The 21,678-nt window shown below is 39.0% G+C and overlaps 1 protein-coding gene across 3 annotated transcripts in view; it reads right to left on the bottom strand.

Annotated features, from left to right (window-relative positions):
- Positions 1,326 to 21,678, bottom strand: part of UBE2E3 (ubiquitin conjugating enzyme E2 E3) — a 94,537-nt gene continuing 74,184 nt past the window's right edge. For 2 of the 3 annotated variants that reach the window (XM_018065316.1, XM_013968525.2), the window contains exons 4-6: positions 8,002 to 8,134; positions 4,051 to 4,198; positions 1,458 to 2,099 (exon numbers count right to left, since the gene is read on the bottom strand). In XM_018065316.1, the coding sequence (XP_017920805.1) occupies positions 2,002 to 2,099; positions 4,051 to 4,198; positions 8,002 to 8,134 (379 nt within the window). In that variant the 3' untranslated portion in view covers positions 1,458 to 2,001. Of the gene's footprint in view, positions 2,100 to 4,050; positions 4,199 to 8,001; positions 8,135 to 21,678 lie in introns of all 3 variants that reach the window. The other variant, XM_018065310.1, reaches the window with a different exon arrangement.

The following is a 21,678-nucleotide window of genomic DNA, read 5'->3' as shown; positions in this document are numbered from 1 at the left end:
GGGAAATAATCAAATTAACTTGCGTTTTACAAAAAAGTTGAAAGTGTCTTATTTAAGGCCACAAAGGTAGTTTGTGGGAGAGCCACAAATGTTTTTATGTCACCAATTCTCTCCACTCTGTCCCAGGTGAGTCCTGGACAAAGCCTGCAAGTAAGTAGGTTGATGGCGGTAAACAGGCTCATAGCAAACGAAGGAAGCACAAGTACTGCATCCCCCAAATATCCTGACATTCAGTATGATGAACACTTTTCTGGCATCAAGAGAGTTTATTAATCTAGGGTGCAGGATGTACAATGGTGGAAGTGGGTAAAAACTACTTTCTGCCCTTCACCTACATAGAAATCCTCAGAGCTTACAGAAAAGATCCCCATTCTCATCACACTGACTTGACTCCGGTTCATATTATTAGGCACTGCTTTTAATATTCAAGGCTCAGAGGTTTTCATGGGCCTAAGCCTGTTTGGTGTACTTTTGTAACGAGGAGATATTTGGAGAGTAGGGGTGTTAAGTGAAAGTATAATTTTATTTTACCCTGGTTTAAGACTTCTACTGATAAGTACTCTAGCAAGAGTCCATCATTTTTTGTAAGGGTATGTACAGCTCGAAATGCTTTGCTTTATTATCTTGGAGCAATGTACTTCTATGCTAAGAGTTTTACTCTACACGTTTTAAGATGGTACTCTATTTCCAACTTTTGGACTGGACAAGACATATCCCCATATTCCACAAACCTGCAGCATGACCAGGGAATTAACAACTATCCCAGCCAGAGGAAAACATTTATACTCTGCTGACCAATCTAAATATTGAAAAGTAAATTAACTCCTGTAAGAAATCTAGTATTTAATTGTAACTAGAAAGAAAAAATCCATATAACCTGTAAACCCTTAAAATTCTCTATTTTTTCAACTGAGAAGTAATCTGGAGTTCTATTCTACCTTCAGGATAGATGAAAGTTTGTGTTCAACCAGCTATCTCTGCTTGGCAAGTGCCATAATAAGTATGATAATACATACCAAAAAACACCATGAAAACTCAGGAACAGGATAAGTTAAAAAAAAAAAAAACAACACATGAAAGACACAGAAGGAATACCAGATTAAAGTTATTTGACAATATTGCCCAATAGTGGACAGAAGTCACCATTTTGGATATAAAATCTTTTAAGCCAGGATTTTATGTTATTTTGACATCACATCATCAAAGTAGAGCTTTATGTGTTTTTGAGACCAATGGTTAAAAATGTATTTCTGTATATTTAAGCTCATGTATTCTCTCATTAGGACTTAGAGGAAGAAAACTCTACACATTTATAAGATTTCAAATGTTTTCCATTTAATAAATGATTTATTTGTACTAGTCCTTCGTAGTCAATCTTCATATTCACATTTTTATTTCAACAACAATCATCTCAGACACGCCTTCTAACAAAACTGACTTAAAATATTACGACAGGAAACTATGCCTTCAGGAGCATGTTTATTGTGTTTGAGATGATACATCAGGTGCTCTCTGAGCTACAAAGGGTAAAAGGAAATCCTCTCGTTACAAACTGACAAAGGTAAAAGGTAAAACATTTTTCACAACAGCATGAACCACATACTCAGAAATAGATCTGGGTTTAATACAAATGACATAATTCCTAATCATCTACGGCTACTTTTATAACTTCATACAGATAATGAATTAGGCTAAAATGCACTATAATATTTGGTAGACTTCAGGACCAGTATCCTTAGTACATCACAAAATACATTTTGATATCCCAAAGAAGCAAGACTTGCAAGTAGGCGTTTTAAACAGAACTAATCTACAGCTACAAAGTTCTACTCTTGATAGCATTTACCTTTTTGGGGAGTCTCCCAGTCTCCAAAGGATAAAAGCAGAGAGTAGAATCAGTATAACATATACACAGAAGTCCGTATTGTAAAGGCTATAAAGATCTGCAGCACAGTGGGAAGAGGCCTTCTGCTCCTTCACACTGCATACAAATTATGTGAATTATGTTGCGTATCGCTTGGTCCACTGTCTGGCTATCCTGTCATGTTCTGCTCTGTTGGTCAAATACTGAGTGGCTATGCTTCCAACCAGAGGATCCGCTGGAAAAGTGGAAAGAACATTAGAAGATATTATACAGTGTCTTAACAGTTCAGTTCTAGCAGTTTGGAACTGAAATGTTGATTTTTCAGCAGCATCTTGATATATAATGGCTAATTTCTCAAAAAGAAAAATGCTTAAAATCATCTTTATATTTTAATATTCAAATTAGAAAAGCCTCTTTAAAACAGTTAATAAAGCTTTTAAAATGTGTGATTTTTTAAAAATGTGTACATCTTTAATATATAAAAACTATTTTTCACCATTAGAACTGTACTGAAAAGTAAGTGCACCAGTATTTGTCTTTCTATGGATACTTAAAAATTAATTTTTCCAACTGCAGATCCTATGATGCAAGGCTTTTCGAAATGAAATATTTCTTTCATTCTATACAATAATATGATTCAAATCATCATCCTTACCTCCATTTGAAGACTTACTTGCCATTTTGTTTTAAATAATTGTCTGAGCAGGAAATTGAATCTGAGATGTAAATTTTATTTTGAGCTTGTTTTTCAAGAAGGTCCACTATGTACATGTGGTACAAAATTTGAGGCACATCAAACAACAGCCAGTAAAATGTAAAAAAAGCTCTCTTCCTTCCTGCCTCCAACTATTTAGAAGTTTCTCTTCCTGGCAAACGATTTATAGCATCTCTACCCAGAGACATTATATATATTTATAAGCATTTAGAATATTATTGCCTATTTTTCAGTGCTGTGCTTTTTCAGTTTAACGTATCTTCGAGAGTTTTCTCCATTAATTCACACAGAGCTACCTCTTTAAGCCACATCCTCTATTAATGGCCACGTAGGTTGTTTACCATCTTTTGCTTTAATAAATGATGCCACAATGAATATCCTTCTACGCATCCCCATACTATCGCTCTATCTACGGCACATATGCAACTGCTGGGTCTAAGATAACAGTAATAACCTTTGCTGGTTGATTAAACATTTAGGAAAAAATAAGTCAATTTCTTTACAAAATGACCTCTTAGTAAGATATCACATGCGAAATCCCACGCCTAAACATTACTTTCTCAAGTCAGCTACCCACATGAAAGATTGTGTGTGGCAGTTAAGCATTTCTTAAAAGTTACACACTAATGACTTTATCCCTGAATTTTAATAATCATAATCTAGTCTAACTCTCTCATCAGTTATCATCATAATATCCACTATTACCACATCTAATAAAACTGACCATAATCCAAGAAGGATGGAAGGGAGAGCAAGAGCCCTTCACCGCTGAGCAGCTGGCTGCATGCAAGCACACGACAGCAGGGAGGGGGCAAGAGAGGGGCCCTGGCGTCAGAGACATCGCTCTCAGCAGAGGGGTCTGCACAGCTCCATAATTCAGCAGACGGAGTTCAGCAGTAACAGGGAGGGAGAAAAGGATTACAGGGTGGAAAGTCCCATGGACAGAGGAGCCTGGTGGGCTGCAGTCCATGGGGTCGCAAAGAGTCGGACACGACTGAGTGACTTCACTTACTCACTTACTTTACGCCATTAACAAGGGCCTCCCTTGTAGCTCAGTGGGTAAAGAATCTGCCTACAGTGCAGGAGACCTGGGTTCGATCCCTGGGTCAGGAAGATCCCCTGGAGAAGGAAATGGCTACCCACTCCAGTATCCTTGCCTGGAAAATCTCATGGACAGAGGAGCCTGGTGGGCTGCAGTCCATGGGGTCACAAAGAGTCGGGCACGACGGGGCACGACTGGGCACGACTGAGTGACTAACACTTACTTAGGCCATTAACAAACTAAAGGAAGTTATTGTGAAACTTTTGGTCTATTCTAATTGAAATGGCATTGATAAGCTTCTCAAAAAGTGTTTTTTGCTGATCTTTCTACCAATAGAATTTACTTCTCAAATTCACCTTAGGACTTAAGCTGAGAAAAATGCACCGATTTTTGGAGCCTCACTGAATGTGTTAATAAAAATCTACTTACCAGGGTTGCAGTCTGTCAAAAGAGAACAAATTGACAGCAAAACCTTTGAAATAGTCAAAGCAGGACTCCAGTTGTCTTTAAGGATGTCCAGGCAGATGACTCCCTGACTATTGATGTTGCAGTGATAGATTCTGGTGCGGAAAGTAACCTAAGGGCAGCGACATTAAAAACAGATAAGCTTTATTACCAACCAAAACTCTCACCAGCAAAAATGAAGTGGAACATATTACAGATCACAGCAAATAGCATATAACTGAAAAGCTAATCAAACACTAGTTTTTGTAATAGCAAAATTAAATTATTTTATTTAATTCAGTTGCAGGAAATTTTGTTTTTATCCAGTATAGCAGGAACTACATTGCTTTTAAAACAAAGCGAGGTACAGAATTGTTTAAGTAAATGATACAGTAATTCAATATATGTATGTGTGGGCATGTACACATACACCCCTGTTTAAAAATAGGAAATGAGGGAGAACAGAAATGTTTTGGTGCCAAAGGTGACAGAAAGTAGTGAAGAATATTTTAAACATAAAACTAAAGTTACATTAGTAAAAAAAGGCCATCAACTCATCACTAATCTCTCACCATGCGTCAAAAAATACTGCAGAAGGTTGGTGAAATCACCAGTGTTTCTATTTCTCAGACTTGGCTCACTGTCTTGTTAGAATAAGACAGTCAAATAAAACAAGTAAGGTCTTAAACTACTGAATAAAGGAAACCATTATATCATTGAAACATGTGGGAAAAAAAGAGAATAAATCATAGAAACAAATACTGGCAAATTTCAAAACAATCACAAACACAAATTCAGTGGTTAATTCTTAATTTAGAACTGCAAAATAGAAAAGACAGTTCCCAACCCTTGGAACTGGTAATCTCCCAAGTGGAGTCTGGGAAGAAAATGGGCAAAGCCCTCAAACGTGTATTTCCGATAAGGATGCATAATTAAAAACAAGAAAGCCACCACTGGTGTGGCGGGCAAGGGGGAGGAAGAGACCACAGTCGTACCCATTGTATCCACGCTTTTACCCTCCATGGTTCCAGTTTTAGACCCCTCAGGTCAACTGGGATCCAAAGATATTAAACGCAAAAGTTCAGAAATGAACAATTTATAAGTTTTAAACTGTGCTGTTTTGAGTGGCATGATGAAATCCTGCACTGTCCTGCCCTGCCTGGGTGTCCAGCATAATCCTGCCCAGTCACAGGCTACTAAGTAGCATCCTGGCTATTAGCTCAACTGCTGCAGTACTGCAGTGCTTGCATTCAAGTCACCCTTACTTTATTTCATAATTGCTCCAAAGCTCAAGAGCAGTGATGCTGGCAATTCAGATCTGGAAAGAGAAGCCATGAAGTTCTTGTGTTGAGTGAAAAGATGAAAGTGTTCAATGTAGTAAGGGCAGGAAAACAAATTCTACTCTGAGGTTGCTAAGATCTATGGTAAGAATGAGACTTATATCCATGAAATTGCAAAAAAAAAAAAAGCGGGGGAGGAGTCGGGGGAACTTGTGCCAGTTTTGCTGTTGCACCTCAAGCCGCAAAAGCTCCAGCCACAGGTGCTTAGTTACAACGGAAAAGGCATCCGATGCGTGCAAGATATTTTGAGAGGGACCACAATCTCGTAACATTTATTATAGTAGACTGCTTTAATTGCTCTAATTTTATTACTAGTTATTGTTAATTTCTTACTGTGCCTAATTTATAAATTAAACTTTATCACTGGTATTTATGCATAGGAAAAAACAGCATTATAAAGAGTCTGGTATTATCTGTGATTTCAGGCATCCACTGAGGCTCTTGGAATTCAGCTTCTGAGGATAAGAAGAAACTACTGCATATAATTCTACAACTGTTCTAACACAGTACATGCTAGTTACACAGAACTCCTAAAATGTGGCTGGTAAGAAATAGGATGGGCTAAAAGTATAAAATACACACTAGATTTCAGAGGCTCAATACCAAACAGAGAATGCAAAATAGGGCATTCACGATAATCCTACTGATGACATGTTGAAATGACAATGTTTTGGGACATGCTGGATTAAGTAAAATGTTATTAAAATTAACTTCACTGTTTCTATAAAAAATGACACATGTATCCTGCATTATATTTCTATTGGTTCTGCTCTAGAATATGGGAATAACGTATGTTCGTGTCATTGACAGCTGACTATTCAATACAGAGCTTACAAAACATGATTAATATTTTGAATACTTTCAGCTTTTAAACCAATGAATAGAAAAGAATTAAATTTCTATTATTCTTCAAGAAGTTCAACACCTTATCTGAACTTCAAAAATAAGCAAAACTGTAGAGAAGCAATTATACCTAAACCAAGATAACAATAGAAGTTTTATTCTTTCTCACTCGTCCAACTATAGACCTGAAGAACGCTTCAAAATACTATATAAGACTTCTTAGGGAAGAGGAAGGAATCAACATTAAAGGGCTAGAAAATAAAAATATTGAGACTTTAACAAAAAAAATTAACATGCTAAGTTAATAAACACCGTATTAACCAAAACAATGATGACAAGTCATATATACGTAACTATGATAGCCAATTTCTATTTTCATTAAAAGATGCTACGAAAAATGTGTTTTCCTTTAACAAATTATCCCTCAAATATAAAGACAATTTCATAAAAATGAAATCTTGTAAATCTTTTTCTGCTAATTTTTCTACCATGTTAAAACCAATTTCCTATATGAAAAATGAGGCAAGTAGAAATAAGTATCACTATAGATACAGTCATGAACTATTTTGCTAAGGTTTTGCTTTCCTGTATCATACAGGAAACTTAAGGACTTAAGGCAAACTAAATAGTTAATGATATGCTGGAATTTAACATGTGCCATTCTGAGTATGAATACAATCTTCAGTTTTATTAACATGAGGGTTTTGTCACTTTCTTTGATCTATCAAGAGCTACTCAACATACTGGAGAACATTAAATAAAACAATCAGTTAAAAATCTTAGATGCTGATGGGACCACTTAGGAAAGCACTCAAAAACTGACAGCTATAGTTGTGAGCAAATACCTGTAGTTGATAAGGAACCCTGCTATCTGCAATTTGAGGTACATACCACTAGGTGGAACTGTTGTTACCTTATTCAGTGAGGGAATTTTAAAAAAATTATTTTTACACACACACATAACACGCAGCCATGTGAGCACAGGCTCTAAATCGCTATACATATTTTAAATAATGGAAGGAATGTAAGGAACTACATTGAAAAGAAAAACATTTCATGAAAGCTGGCTTAACATTTCTCTACAACATCTTGCAAGTCTAACTAGAGCATAATTAGACTCACACTTAATACTGATGGTAGTAACTGCTGGCTGGACCATTTTACAGGGAGAAGTCCGAGGAAGAAGCATGAAGTAACTGCTATGTTTAAGACTTTAAAAATAACTGTCAGTCATTACAAGACACAACTCAACCCTTTTCACTGTTATCCACATAATTCTCACTCAGCCTCTCTCCTTCTCATTAATGCAGCATACTTACAGTGGGCACGAAATAAATGTATTAAATAGTATTAGTTCCCTCTTCTTTGCTATCGGTTTCTAGTTTTTTTTCCATCTATAACGATAGGGTATTCAGCAAAAAATTTCCTTATTTCCGGAAGCTGTCAAATTTACCTTTTATCCCAACAGATTTCTTTAGTAAGGTTCATATGATATTTTCTCTCACACCATAATTTATTTGCTTATTGATATGCGAAGTGGCATACCTTTATTTACATTTAACACACTCTCCACTGACTGTATACAAAGCTATTTGTAAAACAGAAGTCAATTACTACCACATTTTAAAAATCGTTGGTTACAAGAGTTTCCACATAATCCATGAAAAACAGTGACTTCATCCACACATTAACTCTTATTATACCTGATTCTGGAAAAGAATAAGTATTAAAGAACGCAATTCTAGGTTCTTACCTTTGGTGGCTTAAATGGATAATCGGATGAAAATGTGATATCCAGAAAAAACACACCACCTTCATATACAGAACCTGGTGGACCAAGTATAGTCGATCTCCATTCATAAATGTTATCTCCTTTAGGCCCAGCACTATTTAAAAGAAATTAAAAATCAATGTGTGTATCTGTGATCTATGATCATTAGCATCTTAAACCAATTAAGTATCAAAGGTAAATTTGTACAAGATAAATATAAAAAAAAACAACCCTCAACCAACTTGTGCAGGAATGTGTGAATAAACATATTTGGAAATAGTTCTAACTCATAGAAAAATCACAAGAACGAAGAAACTTTATCCAGAATTCCACTTTGCTCATTTGCTTTAGTCAACTCCTTTTCTCTTTCTCCATCTCCCATTTCTAAAATACACACACACACACACACACACACACACACACCCCATGCTTTTTTTCTAAGCCAAGTTCAATCTATCATAGTCCTTTCCTCATTAAGTATTTCAGTATCATTTCCTAAAACAACCTAATATAACTGCAATATAGTACAACTTCAATAAAAGTAAAATCTGTACAATACCTACAATCTGCAAAATAATGTCAACTGACCCAATTATGCCTTAGAGAAAACCTCAGTTTTCCTCCAGATGCAGAATCCCAGTCTTGAGATCAACCATCTATGTCCAGTGTCTTTTTTTTTTCAAGTGTGGCAAAACCAATACAATATTGCACATGTCCAGTGTCTTTAGTCTCCTTTAACACAGAGCCTTTCAGCCTTCCTTTGCCTACTATAACATTTAGCATTTTTGAAGAATACAGTTCTTATTTTAACAGAATGCTCATCACTGTGAACTTGTCTGGTGTTTCCTTACGATTACATGCAGGTAGTACATTCCTGGCTAGAAGACAACATAAGTGATGCTGTGTTCTTCCCAGGGTGTCATACCCAGAGGCACACTGGTGATGTTAATTTTCATCATCCAGATCAAGAACTATGCGACTGCAACCAAGAAGCAGTCTTTGGAAACTCAGTGTGTGTGTGCTCAGTTGCTTCAGGCATGTCCGACTCTGTGACCCCATGGACCAGAGCCTGCAAGGCTCCTCTGTTCATGGGATTTTTCCCAGCAAGAATACTGGAGTGGTTCACCATGCTCTCCTCTAGGCAATCTTTCTGACCCAGGGACTGAACTCGAGTCTCCTGTGTCTCCTGCGTTGCAGGCGGATTCTTTACTGCTTGAACCAACAGGAGGGAAGCCTAAGACCGTGCAAGTACCCCACTCTTCATAGCATGTCTACCCTAGATGTAACATCGACTTGAGATTCCTGGCTAAGTGAACTTTACTATGACACTGATAAAATCATAGTTTTCCAATGTCAGCATTTCCTTCACATTTACCAGTTGGTGCTTGAACCCTCTCTTCTCTTATCTGTATGAACATGTGTATTACTGGTGAGGTCTCATGGATTCCTATCTTTTTTCCTAACCATTTAGAATTCTTCAGTTCAGTTCAGTTCAGTCGCTCAGTTGTGTCCGACTCTTTGCGACCCCATGAATCACAGCACGCCAGGCCTCCCTGTCCATCACCAACTCCGGAGTTCACTAAAACTCACGTCCATTGAGTCGATGATGCCATTCAGCCATCTCATCCTCTGTCGTCCCCTTTGCCTCATGCCCCCAATCCCTCGCAGCATCAGAGTCTTCCAATGAGTCAACTCTTCGCATGAGGTGGCCAAAGTACTGGAGTTTCAGCTTTAGCATCATTCCTACTGCATTTAATTATTTTGATGCTCAAATTATCCCAGATTTGGCCAATGGGAACATCTTCAAAATGACCCCTGTATCCTTACTATACGCCACCATCATTTTGGGGGAAGCATTTTCTTACGTTTTAGCATTACAGTATGTTCCAGGCTCCATCCTTGGAATCTGCTACTTCTTCAAGGGGCTCTGGTTCCCTTTAGTGAGAATGTATCTCAAGGCCTGAGTGCTAGGTGGTGTTAAATCCCGAGTACACTACATTGTGTTCAATACCATCATTTCATTTATAAACTACAATGACAGATAATTCAAATAAAATCTAAACTCACAGTAGTTTTCAAATTTACCTTACAGACTTCTATTTCTCTCTAACATTACAGACTAACTTAACTTTTCTGCTCTGAAGTATATATGCTTTTCTTCTTTTAGCGACTGTCAGTTTAGAAATAATCCACATGTTTGATTTAAAATAAGTGCAAACCAACACTGATAAAGCAATGCCGTTAGGACATTCAAACATACGTTAAATGATCTGCTGCTGCTGCTAAGTCACTTCAGTCATGTCCGACTCTGTGTGACCCCACAGACGGCAGCGCACCAGGCTCTGCCCCTCTCCCCCCGCCCCGGGATTCTCCAGGCAAGAACACTGGAGTGGGTTGCCATTTCCTTCTCCAATGCATGAAAGTGAAAAGTGTGAAGTCTCTCAGTCGTGGCCAACTCTTAGCGACCCTATGGACTGCAGCCCACCAGGCTCCTTCGTCCATGGGATTTTCCAGGCAAGAGTACTGGAGTGGGGTGCCATTCTTAACTCGGTAAAACATACACTGTAGACTGTAAACATTAAGCAAGCAATGCTATCAATGCTCACTCTGAAAACAGTTTATACAGAAAGAGTGTAGAAAACTTGATGGTACAAACAAAATGTTTATTGTATGTTTCAAAAACCTATTTTAAAGGTAGATATACATGAACTATAAAATCTTACTATTATGGCCTATTTACAGAACAACTGAAACTAATTACAGTAATGGCTCATTGTTCGGTAATCATTTGAGAATCAGGTATACTCCCTAAGGGAATTTTCGCTCTAACTAAAAAGATACAAAATGAAGTACCAGTTTTGTTTATAAAAAGAAAACAGTTTAACCTGATTCAATGACATTTCCTTTTCTAAGTTAATTTTTCCCTTGATGACTCAAAGTAATCATTATAAAACTATAGTGTGAGACTTTTACAGTATAGCTGCTTTACTAAGCTGCTTCTAAACCATACAAGTCCTCCACACACTGACAACGATAATCACAATGATAAAAGCAGCAACTAAGGTTCACTTCATAAGAAGCCAAGCATTTTTCAAAGCACCACAGTACACATCTCTCTGAATTCGTAAGAATCCATAAAACATACTACTATTAGATCACTATTTTTTAGATGAGGAAACTAAAGTTCAGAGAGTTAAATAACTTTCCATATATCCCACAGCTACAAAACATTCTGATAGAATTTGGACGAAATCTGAATAAATCTCTATTGACCTCGATGGTTTTGTTTTTTTTTTTTTTTTTTTTTTAGGATTCATTGAGACACATATTTATTAGGTACTTTGGTGCCCACATTTTCACACTTTCCCGGTGAGCCTTTCCTGAACTAAAACGCCAAACTTCTTCTAGTTTTCCAGTGGTTTCAGTTTGGTCGCCTACGACTTGGCACTTGGCTCTTCCTGCGTCGCTGTCGCGCGCTCTTGCTTTTCGCAGACACTCATTCTCCCCACACAGACTTCCAAGCTGAGCCTCCGCTCTCCCGCGACTCTGGGCCAGAGAAGACCCCTGCAGTGCCAGCTATGCGTTCTGCTACACGTATATTTCTTCTTACCGTTTCTGTGCTACGGTGTGTGATTTGATCTTCAGTCAAATTTCCCAAATATTTGGGGAGCAATATAAGAAAAGCTATTCTCCAAAGAAACTGAATGAATATCCTCAGTGATACTCTGGTTTTTGGCAGAATTATGTTATGCTGGAGATGGCTGGGGATTACTATACTTTAGCGATTCACAGAATTTCAGCATGAAAAGGATCTGGTTGACGCGCAACCCCTCCTTTTACATTTGAAGAAACCAATTCACAGAAAGTAAAGTCATCCATCTCAAATCCTCTCTTCCAGGTGGTGGAAGAGCTGGGACTCCCACAGCAAATTCTTGGTTCTTAAATTTGCTTTCTTCTCAGTTGCGCTATTTCTGCTACAAGACACTAAGGATCTGGCTATGACAGCAGGATATGAAATGTGGTTTTCCCCACTGTCTTGGTGGAGAAGGAAATGGCAACCCACTCCCGTGTTCTTGCCTGGAGAATCCCAGGGACGGGGGAGCCTGGTGGGCTGCCGTCTATGGGGTTGCACAGAGTCGGACACGACTGAAGGGACTTAGCAGCAGCAGCAGGCACTGTCTTGGAGTAGACCTAGCAGGGCTGTAGCACATGGTTGTGTTCTAAGAACACCTAGCCTAAGGTGCAGGACTTAGAAGAGATGTGGGTTCGATCTCTGGGTTAGGAAGATCCCCTGGAAAAGGAAAGGGCAACCTACTCCAGTATTTCCCTGAGAACCCCATGGACAAAGGAGCCTGGTGGGCTACAGTCCATAAGGTCACAAACAGTCAGATACAACTGCAGCAACTTAGCACAGCACAAGGTAAGTTAGGGCTAAAGTTTAGCCCTTGTTGGCTGCCCTATCTGGAATAACTTTCTCAAAGATGCTACCTGCTAACCAAGATGTGGGTTAGCGGGGAGGTAGATGGACGGGGGGTGGGAGGGAGGTGGCGGGGGCGTGCTGGATATACGACTGACTTCAATCTAATTCAACCACAACATTTTACAGGCTAGTAGCTGACCTGCCACCGAGGTGTCATAACTGAGTAGATAAGGGGTGCTAAACGCTGGCCATCGCAAGACAGGTCCACTAGTTCTTAGTCTCTCTTTTCCAAAAAGAACAACACTCCAACAATTCTATACTCCATCCTGGAGCATCAGTTTTTCCCTCTGGTGAATCATGCCCACAAGAAGACTAAGATGCCACTTCCTGAATCTTTGAGCTAACCCTGATTCCTCTACCGCTTCCAGCTCTCGTTTCAGTCACCCCTAACAGGCTCTTATCCCACCACCACCACCCCACTGGAACAGCTCTCATCCAAGGTCACTAGTGACCTCATCCCTGCTCTGATTGCTCATTTCTCAATCTTCATCTTATAGACACAGTCAGTCATTTCTTCCTCCTTGATATGCTTTCTCTGCTTCATTGTACTTACTGGTTTTCCTCCTAACTTTCTTGGCCCCTCCTTCTCAATCACTAAATGCCATTATCACTATGGCAATCACTACTGCCATTCCTTGTCTCCCTAACTTCTAAATATTGCCAGTCCTTCAGAGCTCAGTCCTTAAACTTCTTCTCCTTTCTACGAACGTATACTCTTTGGTTGATCTCCTGCTATTTTATGGCTTCCAATAGCAACAGTAAGCTCTGAACATTTCTATACTGATTTTCAGGGCTATAAATTTAAATGCCTACTGAACAGTCTTTACTTTGAAATCTAATATTTTGAATCCAATAATTCTGAAAAGTTTAACATGCCCCAAATTGAATCCCTGATCCCGATTCCTCTTACAAGTTTCCCTACTTTTGCCTACTCAGAGCAAACGCCTAGACCTCACCCTTGACAGCACTCATCTCTATCCCACATCTGTAAATTCCACTGGGTTTATCTTCAAAACATACCTCAAATTCTACTACTTCTCCCGATCACCTCCACCTTGACTGAAAACACCAGCATCCTTTGGCAGCTTAACTACAGTAGCCTCCTTGTTTCCCTGTGGGACCCTAACCCCACCACGGTAGTCTACTGTCAAAGACAACCAGACAGTGTGATAGTAAATCAGCTCACATAACTGTGGTCAAAACCCTCCATGATAATAAGGCTTCCCTTCTTATTCTGTGTTAAAGTTCTATGACCTAAAGGCACTGTATCACTTGCTGCTATCCTTTTCATCTGCTCCTCTTTTCCCTGTTCAGCTGGCTATACAACTTTCTTCAACATATACTGTACATATCCACCTTGGGGCCTCTGCACCAGTGTCCCTCTGCCTGGAACGCTCTTCCTCAAATAGGCACATGGTTTGTGCTCCACCACCTCAAGGTCTTTGTTGACTCAAACCCCACCTTCTCAGTGAGGCTTTTCTTGGCCGCTCTCATCTAAACGCCACACACAATCACACATGTCATCCTCTTCCTATTTTTTCCCATAGCACCAACCAGCCTCTAACGTGTATTTTATCTATTCCTCTCACTTACTATTTATTGGTCTGTCTCCCACTAGAATATAAGCTCCATGAGGCTGCAAGATGTGAACCAGGCTCTTTAACTTACAGTGGGCTGGGCTGTTTATGCCCTGAAAAGCGGATGTATTTTAATCATTCAAAGTGACTAGAGTGTTATGCGATCTGCCCAAACGGAGATGAAAGGGAGATCTTAGAGCGTGTTTAATGGCAAGGGAAAGGAGAAAGTGAAAAAGGAGCTTTTTCTTTATACAGGTGTCCCCTGCTTTTTAAAAATTCACTTTATGCCATTCTCATGCCACTTTACGCCTGCTCTTATGGAAGACCTGCTTGTTTTCATCGACCAAAAGAGACATGAAGAAGATCTTTGCTTCTGCAAAAGAAGGTGAGAGGTGAAAATAGCGACCAGCCTTCACTGGCATTTAACACGGAGGCGGCGCGTCCTGAGCGAGAGAGCAGCACCAACAGCCTCCTCCCCGGGAACCGCACCCTGCGTCTCAGCGCCAAGCTGCCGCGGCTCTGACCTGCGTGTCTGTGGGCACCTGTGCTTCGTTGTTATTTATTTTGTGCACTGTGAGCAAGACGTGTCCTAAGGTGACTGCTTCTTCACTTGACGTCATTTAGGCTTACCAAAGGTTTCCTAGGAGCACTCTGCTTTCAGATAGTGGGGTAAACCTGAATTAAGTTCAGAAGAAAGGGTTCATTTACTTAAGTAATTTACTGACACAGCGAAAGTAAAATCCATTTCAGTTCTGAGTCGAATTGTGCAAAAGTAGAGACAAAATTAACCGGAACTTTGTTTACTGAAACCTCACTATTTGCTAACACCGAAAAAGAAAGATGAATTGTTAAATTCCATAATTAAGGACTTAAACTTGTTTAAATACTATTAAGAAAATGAGAAGTACTTTTATTTCACTGTGTTTCTCCTTTCCTCCCTTTAAATACCAGGTTTCCCATAAGTTACTACATCTCCTACACAAAACAAACACAAGTAAAAAGCAGGTAGAAAGCTAAGACAGCGTGACGAGCTCGCACCTGGGAATGTTCTGTCGCCAGCTGTTCTTACCGTTAACGACTGACATTATTTTAAACATTAGCAGCAGGAAGACTGATCTTAGCAAAATCCATTTCCTCATCGCTTGAGTATTAATTCAGCAACTACTGTTACTACAAGGGTCATAAACAGTAGTAGCCTTTCACAGAACTGGAGTGTCCCAGAAGAAATTTCAAATGCTTAATATCAGATTCAATTTTATACATATCCTTTTTTAAAAAACACAATTCTTTTATCCACACAGCTTTTTAATTCCATACAAAGCCAAATGCAAAGATCTGCACTAAAATCTGTATGGTTTCTATCCCTATGGCAATCTTAAAATAGGCTGAATTAAATTCAAGGAGATAAGACTATCAGCAATGACAGAAGACGGACATAACTATGAAAACTAGTACAATGGTGAGCGTCCCATTTTAAACCATTAAACTGCTAAAATAAATATACCTGCATGTAGTACACATTTAAAGTTTAAAAATTATTAATACAAGTTCTTACTTAAGCATGGGTTTAATTTTACGTGTACAAGAATGAAAGAGCTTGAACTAAGATAACACGTTCATATACCCTATTCATCATAGACCTGAATAGACCTTATCCACCATGACTAAATTTTAAAACACTACATTAATACAAAATCTATTACCAATACAAATAAAACCAAAGAAGAACTAAATAAACGGAGAATACGCTATGTTCATGAGTAAGAAAACTCAATACTGTCAAGACGTGAGTTCTTTGCATCTACAGCACATTACTCTGTGGATATCAACAAACTGATCATGAAGTTTACATGAGAGACAAAGACCCAGGAAAGCCAAAACAGCATCAAAGGAGGATGAAGTCAGAGGACTGACACTATCCAACTTCAAGACTTACTGTACAGCAAGGGTAACCCAGACACTGGGGAACTGGCAAAAGAATAGACAAATGGACCAACTGGACAGAAACAGAAGCCAGAAACAGACCCACATAAAGTCGAGTGACCCCTGACAAAGGAATGAAGGTAACACAATGCAACAGAGACTGTTTTTCAAAAAATGCTGCCACCAGCAACTGGACATCCATATGGTAAAAAAAAATAAAATCTGGACACAAACCTTACACCCTTCACAAACACAAACTCAAAATGGATCACAGATCTAATATTAAATGTAAAGACATCATTAGGAAATTCTGAATTAAAACAAGAAACCACTGCACACCTCTATCAGTGGCCAAAATCCCAATCACTGACAACAACAAATACTGGCGAAGATGTGGCCAACAGGAACTTTATTAACTGCTGGTGGGGCTGCAAAATGCTACAGCCTCTTCAGAAGGCAGTCTGACCGATTTCTTACAAAACTAAGCATATACTCTTACCACACAATCCAGCAACTGTGCACCTTGGTACTTAATGAGCTGAAACCTTATGTCTATACAAAAACCTGCAGATGGATGTTTAGAGCAGCTTTCTTCATAATGGCCAAAACTTTGAGGCAACCAAGATCGCTGTTAGTCAGTGAATGGATAAATAAATTGGTATTAATATATTCAGAGGGTAGAACATTATTCAGTGTTCAAAAGAAGTAAGCTATCAAGTCATGAAAAGACATAGAGGAAACTTAAGTGCATATTCTCAGTGGAAGAAGCCAATCTGACTCATACATGTCGTATGATTCCAAATATACGATGTCCTGGAAAAAATCAAAACTGTGGAGTTTGTAAAAAGATCAGTGGTGGATAGGGTTTAATGGGAAGGACAGGATGAACACAGAGGACCTTCAGGACAGTGTAACTATTCTGTACTGACTGGGTGGGCGCTCAGTCATGTCCGACTCTTTGTGACCCCATGGACCCCCGGCAAGCTTCTCTGTCCATGGGATTTCCCAGGCAAGAACATGGGAACAGGTTGCCATTTCCTTCTCTAGCGATCTTCCCAACCCAAGAACTGAACCCGAGTCTCTTGTGTTTCCTGCATGGGCAGGTGGGTTCTATAACACTACTGCCTCCAATACGTGGTGAACACACGCCATTATACATTAATTCAGACTCACAGTGAACCCCAGAGTGAACCCTAATGTAAGCTAAAGACACTGAGCGATGACCAGGTGTCAAACACAGGCTCATCATTAACAAATGTACCAGTGTGTCACGAGATGGTAGTGAGGAAGCTGTGTATGTGCGGACAGCAGGTGTTATGGGAACTCTCCGTACTTTCTACTCAATTTTGCTGTGAACCTAAAACTGCTCTAAAAATAAAGTTTACTGATTAAAAAAATGCAAATAAAGTTAAGAACAAGTAAACGTTTCCATATTAAAGCAAGTTAGTAACCATTTCTTTAACTGTTGGTTTATGAAAAGTTTCAGACTTAAAAAGGGATGCATACCCTCCAAATCTGTTTTAAAATCACTTAATTTGGAACTTGGGTCACATTTTAACCACATTAATACAACTGGTAGTTTCAATGCTGGTTCATACGTCAGTTTAAACAATTTCCCCATAACTTTAAATGAAGTACTATATATGTGAAGATCCCAGACTTTTACTAATGAAGACACCAAGAATGTCTATTATCCTCTCCAAGTTGTTAAGGCAAACACTCAGCACCTTTTCTCCTCCTAGTCCCTTCCACTCTGTTGGCTGAAGACTGTAGAGTTCCACCTTCCCTGGGACACGAAAGTGGAGTGTGGGCGAGAAGGTAATCTCAGTGATCAATGAGAAACTCACTTTAACAAGGTTATCTATGGCGGTCAGGGCTTTGGGATAGTCCTGGCATGTAGAAAAAATTTAATCACATTAAGTACATCAAATGCTAAATGGATATGTGTGAAGTAGACCAAGCAACCTTTGTATTGGGAAATTACGTCCCCAAAGGAAGAGCTGCTGCAGCAACAACAGTAACCACACGCACTGACTGAGCATTTGGATGTCGCCGATACAGCCCAGGGTCACTACATTAAATGCTGTGTATCTCACCTAAGCCTCGCAACAATCCTGTGAGGTAAGATCCCAGCCTCCCAAATGAGAAAACCAAGGCTCACAGCAGGTAAGTAGCTCTGCCCAAATTCTCCATGGCTAGTATGGAGACAGACACAATGAGTTTATCTAGAGAGAATACAATCTTAACCATACCTTTGTATTTCTTTTCAAACTTGAACCATTTGTTTTATAAGTGAACAGGTGCTACTCCTGACTGCTCTGGGAAAAGTCATATGTCTCTAGATGGAAAGTAACTATGAGTTTACTGTTAGGGAGAAATGATATAAGACAATGGGAGACGGGAAATGTCTTAGAAAACTAACATATAGACCTAGCAGTCTGTCAGCAGTTCACAACTATCTTCTCATTCTCCATCCCCAGAAAGTTTGCCTCTTTCTGGTAAATTTAAAGCCTTGGGAAGTCTGCAGTATTGCTTATTAAGCCATACTGTGTCTTGCTGAGTATATGAATTCACTTTGAACCTGAAGTATGTGCTTGAGCTTTTGCAAAAGTTTGCACACTTCACCACAGCTGACTCAATGGAGAATATGGAAACAAAGTCATTCATTTATTCATTAAAGATTTGAGCATCTTCTATTCTGTGCTGAGCACTTATACAGAAAACTCAAGATATAAAGGGCACTGCCTTCAGGGAAATTACTGCCTATCTGGGAATATAGTGAGTAACCAAATAAACACAAACACACACACACACACACACACACACACACACAGGAGCAGAGAACGTGCTACAAAGGACAAGTATATTTGCTGAGTGACAGGAGGATGTAACCTAGTTAGGAAGCACAGGGGAGATTCGCAGAGTAACCAATGTTTGAGATGCTATTTGAAACACTCAGTGGGGGTTAACTAGGAAAAGGCTAAAGGAAAGAGCTGGGGAACACTACACAGCATAGGTAAATGCCCAGAGGGGTGAGGAGCAAGGTGACCGGCAGGGCCTGGAAACAAGTCTAGTGTGGCAGACGCGGAGAGAACAGGGCAGAGTGCGGTGAGAGGTGAACTGAAGAGGGAGCAGGACCCTGTTGAGCTGCATTATAGATCCTGACATCAAAATATTTTAAGCAGGGGCAGGGCTGTCATACTACTATTTATGTTTTGAAAACATTCTTCATATTGCTATATGGAAAATGGTCTAGAAGAGAACCAGAAAGGCTATGTCAGTGGACTGCTGTCATAATCCAGGTGAAGATGAAGGCAGACTGCACTAAGGTCGTATTAGAGGTAAGGAGAAGACAATGGATCCGAGAGAGATTTAGGGAGTAAAAATCAACCAAACTTGTGTTTTCTGGAATATAGGAGGTACGGCAGAACAAGATAGCAAGAATAGTTCAGTTTTCTGGATGTACAACTGAGATGCACTCAGATACTAGGATAGAGACGATGGAAAAGAAGATGGCTTTGGACATGCTAGGATTAAGACGCCTTTGAGATACACAGGAAATACACAAGAAACAGATGTATCACAATGTCAAAGCCTTGTCTGTGTTAAATATCTACAACTCAGAGTAGATACAAATTTCTGAGACCTGAGTGCACAGGTGGTAACTAAGGTCCTGCAGATGAGCATAAACCAGATTACGGAAAAACACAGGGATGAGGAGATGACAGTTAGAAAACCACATATAAATCATGACAATATATAGCAGACCATGACAAGTATGTAATAGAATGACAAAAAAGTAAATGGGAGCAAAGCAAAAGAGATTAATTACATGAAGAGTTATGGGGGGAAATGTGGCTTTGAAAAGCATGTTAGACTAGAGAAGACTTCATCTGCTAAGAATATGGGGACCACACCAACTCATAGTGAGGAAAATGAAAACGTAATTCGGAAAGATCTGTAAGACATGTTAAATAGGGTGGGTGGGGGAACAAAAAAGAAAACGGAGAGTACAGAGCAATGGATACAAATACCACTATTACAGGTATAAACTGCAATGGCTATCTGCATGTGCATGTTGGCAATATAAACAGACTCTTTCCGGAAAGATATACAAGAAAATGCTAATATGCTTTCCTCTAAGAAGATCTGGTGCTCTGTAGTACAAAGGAAACCTACTTTTCACTGTATACTCTCTTCTATTCTATTCTAAATTGTTTCCTATGTACCAAAAAAAAAAAAAGTTTTGCCTTTTTTTTTAAAACTTAATTAAAAAAATAAGGGGGAAAAAAAACAACCCAGTGAGTTTTATGTGACTAAAGTACCAAGACCACAGGAGCAAATCTAAACCACACAGGATTTTAAACAGGCAGAGTGAATTTGTATGATATGTTTGTTTTCCTCAATCCTAGCACTTGGGCACCCTAATTCTGGAATAACAAAGATTTAATAAAAGCTTTTAGATGTCTTGGGTAGAATGAATTATCTTTTCTTAAGTAGCATCCTTGCCCCCATTCCTTGCACATTATAAAGTCTGGAGCAAAGCAAAAGAGAGAGATTAACGTCCAAAATTAATTTATGTTAATTTGTCCAAAGTTTAAGCTTTGCCAGTATACTGTAAATCTGTATCATGTGTTAATCATATTTAACAGGATCATCTCATTTTAATTTACCATCCTCTATTAATACTTTAGGACAGACTATGACTGGATAAAATACAACTAACAAGTTGATAAATGTGCCAAACTCTTGTCTAGTTTATCATGAATGTTAAATTAAGCACAGATCTGTCTTTTAGTTTTTCTGTATGTTTTGTTTTAAAGTTTGAGCGCCAAGTATGAACTGTTTCTGCTGTACGCTCCATTTTCGTTCAAAACTTTATGAGGCCCACACTGAATCCCTGACCTGCAAAAAGTTTTCAAAATTAAATAAATCTATTTCCTGCTCATGTTCTGTTTTATGAAAGAGCTTTTTCCTTAGTGGATAACGTAATTATAAAGCTTCATAACACAGGTAGTACATATAGATATAAAACAGTAAGCAAGGTACTTTCAAAATTCAGTGCTAATGGCCCATTCTTGTAACATTTACCGAGCAGCCACTATTTGCTGGGCGCTGTTAGGTACTGAAAGCAGAGTGATGAACAGAAAAATCTTTGCCCTCACAGAGGCTGTACAAATACTGCCCAAATATCACAAAATTATGAACATGAAAGGAAAAGTGAAAGTGAAGTCGCTCAGTCGGGTCCAACTCTTTGCGACCCCTTGGACTGTAGCCTACCAGGCTCCTCCATCCATGGGATTTTCCAGGCAAGAATACTGGAGCGAGTTGCCATTTCCTTCTCCAGGAGATCTTCCTGACTCAGGGACTGAACCCAGGTCTCCCACATTGTAGGCAGACACTTTACCATCTGAGCTACCAGGGAAGTCTTGAAATATGAAACATGAAATAACGCTAGTTAAATGCAAAGTCACTTACATAAGCAGGATTTCTCCCCAAAAGAGTACTTAATGAACTAATCCTTTGTTTTACGTTTTGTTTCGTCCTAACAAATCTAGGGAATGGACTATATTCCTTTCAGTTAACACTGGTTCACTCAAATAATAAGGGGAGAGAGAGGGGAAGAACATTGTGGATTAAATCTCCCAGGTGACTTTAATAAGCAACACTCTTAAGAAC

The sequence above is a fragment of the Capra hircus genome, chromosome 2 (assembly GCF_001704415.2).
Source record: "Capra hircus breed San Clemente chromosome 2, ASM170441v1, whole genome shotgun sequence".
NCBI classification, from domain to species: domain Eukaryota; kingdom Metazoa; phylum Chordata; class Mammalia; order Artiodactyla; family Bovidae; genus Capra; species Capra hircus.
The sequence above is the reverse complement of the archived record's forward strand: the minus strand, read 5'-3'. Positions and strand labels throughout refer to the sequence as shown.